We start from the raw sequence: 6,291 nt of genomic DNA, 5'->3' as shown, positions 1-6,291 counted from the left end.
GTCTAATCACACCCAAAACTCAAGGTAGAAATGCGTCTCAGTACTGAAGGGGTTAAATTAAGCCTATGAAACCTATTAAAAGTATGACATCATTTCATACGAGTCATTATACTACTGATTCTCTCTCTCTCTCTCTCTCTCTCTCTCTCTCTCTCTCTCTCTCTCTCTCTCTCTCTCTCTCTCTCTCTCTCTCTCTCTCTCTCTCTCTCTCTCTCTCTCTCTCTCAATATCATAAGACGAGATCCTTTACAACAAAAAAAGATTAAAATTTCACTGCTAAAGGACTTATTTTTTCCCCCTTTTTTTCTATTTCCAGGGCGATAAAAGTTTCATTTATGGTTTTCACTTGACACTGCCTGACATTTGGACATTTGAGTACGTAAGGAATGGTTCACAGACATTTGGACATTTGGATAAGTAAGGGATGGTTCAGACATTTGGACATTTGGATACGTAGGGGACGGTTCACAGATTTGGACATTTGGGTGCATAGAGAGTGGTTCACAGACATTTGGACATTTGGGTTCGTAGAGAATGGTTCACAGACATTTGGGTAAGTAGAGGATAGTTCCTTGAGAATTTGGACATGGAGGATGGTTCTTAAACATTTGGACATTTGGGTACGCAGGGAATTTCAAACTCTGGCTGCTTCTTTCACTGACTTGTGGAAAATATTTGGTGTTTTGTCAAGTTTCATTATCATTATTACTATTATCTTGTTATTCTAGTGCTGGTATAAGGAGGATCACAATAATCATGCTTTTGACAAGATCTGAAGTGGAAGAAGTTATTGGTGTTCTCAAGAGTTAACACTTTTTAGCAGTTTCAAGAATGCCACTGTGATTTTAATGATGGCCTAAAAAAGGACCACTTAGAATTATTAGCTTTACAACAACTGAAATTACCTATCCAGTTAAGTAAAAACTTGTACGTGCATTACCTAATGACAAGATAAACCGCAAACCTGGAGCACGGTAAAGAAAAACAAAACAACATCGCAGTGTGAGTGAGTGAGGCCTCAACGCGTGCTGCTGTAAACACTTGGCGCGTGGCGGGGGAAACTTCGGCAGTAGTTTAACCCACACCCCGATCCATCCCCCCTAAAGATGAAAAAACAACTATTGACGCTTCTAAGCTTCACTGAGAACAATGGAAACCTACCTAGACCAGCGGGCGTGAAACCAAATATCTAAATAAATTGTAAGAGTTCGTGGAGGAGGAGGAGGAGGAGGAGGAGGAGGAGCAGGAGGAAGAGGAGGAGGCAAAGGGCGATTTCTCTCAGTTCAGGGGCCGGTAGGGAGGGACTGGCGGTGTGGTTGGGAGCTGGACGGAGACTAGAGGGTAGGGGGTGAGTTTTCCAGAAGTCCAGTTGCGGCGCATGGCTCCAGACCTCACCAGTTAGCCACGAGCGTTACCACGAGAAGGAGTGCTGCACCTGACGAAGAGCACACATACACACGTACTCACACACGCCCACGCATACACCAACCCGTTCCTATTCACACACGCGAACGGACAGTATACTCAGCCGTGTTACTTTGGTCTCCAGCGGTATGAGGGCCCAGCTGCTGGTCGTGGTGGTGGTGGTGGTGGTGTCTGCAGGAGGCGCCGAAGGAGGAACGTGCCCCAAATACCCGATTATTAGAGACTTTGACTTCCAGAGGGTGAGTAGTGTGTGTGTGTGTGTGTGTGTGTGTGTGTGTGTGTGTGTGTGTGTGTGTGTGTGTGTGTGTGTGTGTGTGTTTTCCTTTGAATTGTTATCATTACCTAAATTATTACCATTATTCTTGTTATTTGTTACTATTACTACACCACCACCACCACCACCACCACCATCAACAACAACAACAACATGCAATATTCCACTAAGCAAACCAAAACAATCACTTATATCACGAAAGAAAACGTAGATAAATGAAAAAAAAATGAAAAGATAAGACGATAATATGAACATTGTAATCATTTTCCGTTTTTTTTTTTTCTTCTTTTACAAGACACGGCTCGTTGTCTCACATTAGCCTCACAAAAGATGAATCTCTTTAATCCTCTCCAAGTGACGTGTTGTGAGTAGGATCAAGATGAAAAGGATTAGAATACCATGATAAGTGTGCTCAGAAACCCTTCACACACACACACACACACACACACACACACACACACACACACACACACGTCACGTCAGGATCCGTCAGGTCGCAAAAACTTACATTTCAGAATTGAACAAAACAAAATTGACTCACGTGTAGGTAATAAAATAAAAAGTGCAGGAAAACCAGGTGAAAATCATCCGTTTGTAGAGTAGAATACCTTACGAGGCTTTTTCTTTCCTCTTTTCTTTTCTTTTTTTTCAGTGTAAGACATTTAAAAGAATTCGAGTGAGAAAATTAGATTAAAGTAAAGATATGATGTCTTAACCTATCCTAAACTAATCTGACGTACCTCAAACTAAACAAGTCAATCTAGTAATCAATATTGAGAGAAGTGCAGGTAAAAACTTAATTAGAAAGATAAAAGGCCATGACATATATAAACTTAAACTATAGACGCTGAAAATAAAGGAAAAGAGAAAGAAGAATATGTGAATGAAATAATTACCAAAGAAAGAAACAAAAAAATAAATTAGAAAATGAATGAATGAATGAATGAGTGAGTGAGTGAGTGAATGAGTGACAGACTGAGAGAGTGAGTGAATGCGAGTGAATGAGTGAGTGAGAGACTGAGCGTGAGTGAGTGAGAGAGTGAATGAGTGAGTGAGTGAATAAGTGAATGAGTGAGTGAATGAGTGAATGTGAGTGACTAAGTAAGTATGTCTCCCTTACATATTTACACGCCAATGTCATACCGCAAACATGGCGTGTGAGGGACGGGGGAGGAATGAGGGCCTAGGTATGGGAGCAAGAGGAGGAGGAGGAGGAGGAGGAGGAGGAGGAAGGGCGGGGGACACAGGAGAGCCTCGTCAGGTGGTACAGAGAAGAACAGGTGTTGCGAGGGCAGGAGTAACGGGAGGGAATCAAAGAAAGGAAGTAAAGAAGAGAGAAATAAAGAGTAAGGTGAAGCATACTGAGAAAATGAAGGATAAGAGAAGATAGAAGAAATGAGAAAAGAAGACGAGAAATGAAGCGAGAAAAAAAAGAAGAAAAGCGGGAAGAAGAGGAGAGAGAGAGAAGAAGGAAGTGAATGACGGAGGGATATGAGAGGTGTGGTAGAAGAGAGGATGAGGATAAATGAGAGGAAATACTTATGAATTATAATATTTGAAGCAGGAAGTGCATGACAGATGGTGGACAGGCCAAGGGAGAAAAAGAATTAACTACATGACTACTAACTGTACTACTGCCTATTACTATTATGATCACCACCACCACCACCACCACCACCACTACTACTATCATCACCACTACCATGACATCACCACCTCCACTTTTACTACAACAACAACAACAACAACAACAACAACTACTACTACTACTACTACTACTAATGATAATAATAATAATAATAATAATAATAATAATAATAATAATAATAATAATAATAATAATAATAACAATAATAATAATAATAACAACAACAAAGGTATTTTTCACGGAAAATTTAATCTTCCCATCATTACTTACAATTACTTATGACACCACTAACCACACACACACACACACACACACACACACACACACACACACACACACACACACACACACACACATTTGGGTTAGCTAATGTGTGGGAGGTATTTGGTGAAGAGGAAACGAGAGAGAGAGAGAGAGAGAGAGAGAGAGAGAGAGAGAGAGAGAGAGAGAGAGAGAGAGAGTGAGCAGGCAATCTCTATCTATTATCTAGAGGCGAAACAGATCAGACACAGAGAATCGAAAAAAAAAAAAAAACATTATTAGAAGCGAGAGAAAGTGGAGTATTGTAGGGAGGGGAGAAAGAGAGGAGGAGGAGGAGGAGAAGGAGGAGGAGGAGGAGGAATGATAAGAAAAAAAGGTAAAAATAAAAGTTAACCAAAGTAAACGAAGGAAGATCTTATCAATGAAAGCAAATATTGAAATTGACTCAGCCTCACTTACATTAGAAAATCACAACATGAAATGACGAAAGTAGAATAAGAAAAGTATGAGAAAGGAAAAGAAAAATTAAAGAAAACAAAGCAAGTATCACAAACTATTTAAATCTCTCTCTCTCTCTCTCTCTCTCTCTCTCTCTCTCTCTCTCTCTCTCTCTCTCTTAAAGTCACGTCTACAAACAATTTGCAAACATTTACGGTAACATTTGAAAGACAGTGTTTCTTGGTGTTGGGTATACCTTCAGTTTATTTTCTTTTAGACAATCACAAAAACAAACAATGATGAAAAAGAATATATATATAAAAAAAAGAGAGAAAAAACCAAAGATAATCAAATACCCCAAAACATTTTCCTTCCCCCAATCCTACTTTTCACAACCGCAAAAACAAAACGGGATCGAAAAAAAAAAAAAAAAGATCGTTTTTTATAAGACCTCTCGATCCCTTTACCGAGACCGCGCTTTACCCCTCCCTACCCCACCACCACCACCACCACCACCACCACCCTCCTTACTTGTATAAAAGCTAAGGAAAAAAAAACTAAAATAAATAAATAAAAGAAAATTGAGGAGGGGATAGAAAAATAAGAGGAAGAGAAAGAAAGGAAGTGTGAGACGGAAAGAATCACGGTCATATAATAGAAATGATGCACTCAACACTGGATGGTTGACACGTGAAAGTCCGGGAGGAGGAGGAGGAGGAGGAGGAGGAGGAGGAGGAGGAGGAGGAGGTGGCAGACAATTTAGTACACCCGTTCGAACTTGACTTTCTAATGATGTTCCACTTAAGAGAGAGAGAGAGAGAGAGAGAGAGAGAGAGAGAGAGAGAGAGAGAGAGAGAGAGAGAGAGAGAGATCACTACATGGCAAGAATATATGCAAAAATAAAGAAAGAGATTGATAATAAAAAAGAGAGAGAGAGAGAGAGAGAGAGAGAGAGAGAGAGAGAGAGAGAGAGAGAGAGAGAGAGAGAGAGAGTGCGTGCCCCCAGCAAAGGAGCAAATAAAAGAAGCAAATATCCGCATTATATCCACTTCCCTCTTTCTCTTTCTCCCTCCGTCAGTAGCCAGGAATAGAAAGTCACGCGGGGGACACAGGCCACTGGAAGCTTGAGGTGTCGGGGGCGGTAGTCACTTCACACCCTTGGCACGCGTGTTTGTGTGTGGGGGAGGCAGGAGGAAGGGCCGGAGGTAATGTTTGTTGGTGGTGGTAGTGGTGGTGGTGGTGGTGGTGGTGGTTAGGTGATTATATTGTTGTTGTACACTGTTGTTGTTGTTCTTGATGTTGCTGCTGTTGTTGTTATTATTGTTCCGCCTCCTCCTCCTCCTCCTCTTCTTCTTCTTTTCCATCATCTTTTCCCCTCTTCTCTCTCCTCCTCTTTCTTTTTCTCCTTTTCCCCCTCTTTTTCTACGGGCTACGAAGTTGAAGAAACAACAACAACAACAACAACAACAACAACATTCTCACGGGTACACATCGCATTACAGCAATATATCACTTTGTCAAGTCATCTTTTGGTTCACTCCCTCCCTTTTTCCTTCCCTCTGGCATTCCCACACCCTCCCTGCCTTCCCCTAGCCACTCTCTCTCTCTCTCTCTCTCTCTCTCTCTCTCTCTCTCTCTCTCTCTCTCTCTCTGACCGTCACTTCACTAATATCTTTTCTGCTTTCACTTAAATTGTGTTTACTCTTTCTTTTTTTATTGTCTTTTATCTATCACCATCATCATCATCATCATCTCTTGTCTTCTTGTTCTTGTTGTTCTTGTTCTTTTCTTCGTTATCGTCTTCGTCTTCCTTTTTTTTCGTTTTGTTTTTTGTTTTTTCATCTATCTTTTTGTTGTTTTTTTCGTCAATTTTCTTTCCCTGTCCTTTTTTTCCCTTTATGTCCTCCTCCATCACACACACACACACACACACACACACACACACACACACACACACAAGCGCTGGCTTCACACGCCAGAGGACCGGGGTTCGATTCCCCGGCCGGGTGGAGATATTTGGGTGTGTCTCCTTTCACCTAGCAGTGAGTAGGTACGGGATGTAAATCGAGGAGTTGTGACCTTGTTGTCCCGGTGTGTGGTGTGTGCCTGGTCTCAGGCCTATCCGAAAATCGGAAATAATGAGCTCTGAGCTCTTTCCGTAGGGTAACGTCTGGCTGTCTCGTCAGAGACTGCAGCAGATCAAACAGTGAAACACACCTGGCCCACAAATACCTGCTTTCCTCAC

At 41.5% G+C, this 6,291-nt stretch overlaps 1 protein-coding gene across 3 annotated transcripts in view; it reads left to right on the top strand.

The window, feature by feature from the left end:
• Positions 1-1,359: 1,359 nt before the first annotated feature.
• The window catches only part of LOC123501758 (apolipoprotein D-like), a 10,931-nt gene continuing 5,999 nt past the window's right edge, over positions 1,360-6,291 (top strand). Inside the window, exon 1 of one of the 3 annotated variants that reach the window (XM_045250791.1) lies at positions 1,360-1,664. In XM_045250791.1, coding sequence (XP_045106726.1) covers positions 1,554-1,664 — 111 coding nt within the window. In that variant the 5' untranslated portion in view covers positions 1,360-1,553. The remainder of the gene's footprint in view (positions 1,665-6,291) is intronic. The other 2 variants (XM_045250790.1, XM_045250788.1) reach the window with 2 other exon arrangements.

Source organism: Portunus trituberculatus, chromosome 9 (assembly GCF_017591435.1).
Source record: "Portunus trituberculatus isolate SZX2019 chromosome 9, ASM1759143v1, whole genome shotgun sequence".
Classification (NCBI taxonomy): Eukaryota; Metazoa; Arthropoda; class Malacostraca; order Decapoda; family Portunidae; genus Portunus; species Portunus trituberculatus.
This window is presented reverse-complemented; position numbering and strand designations above follow the sequence as displayed.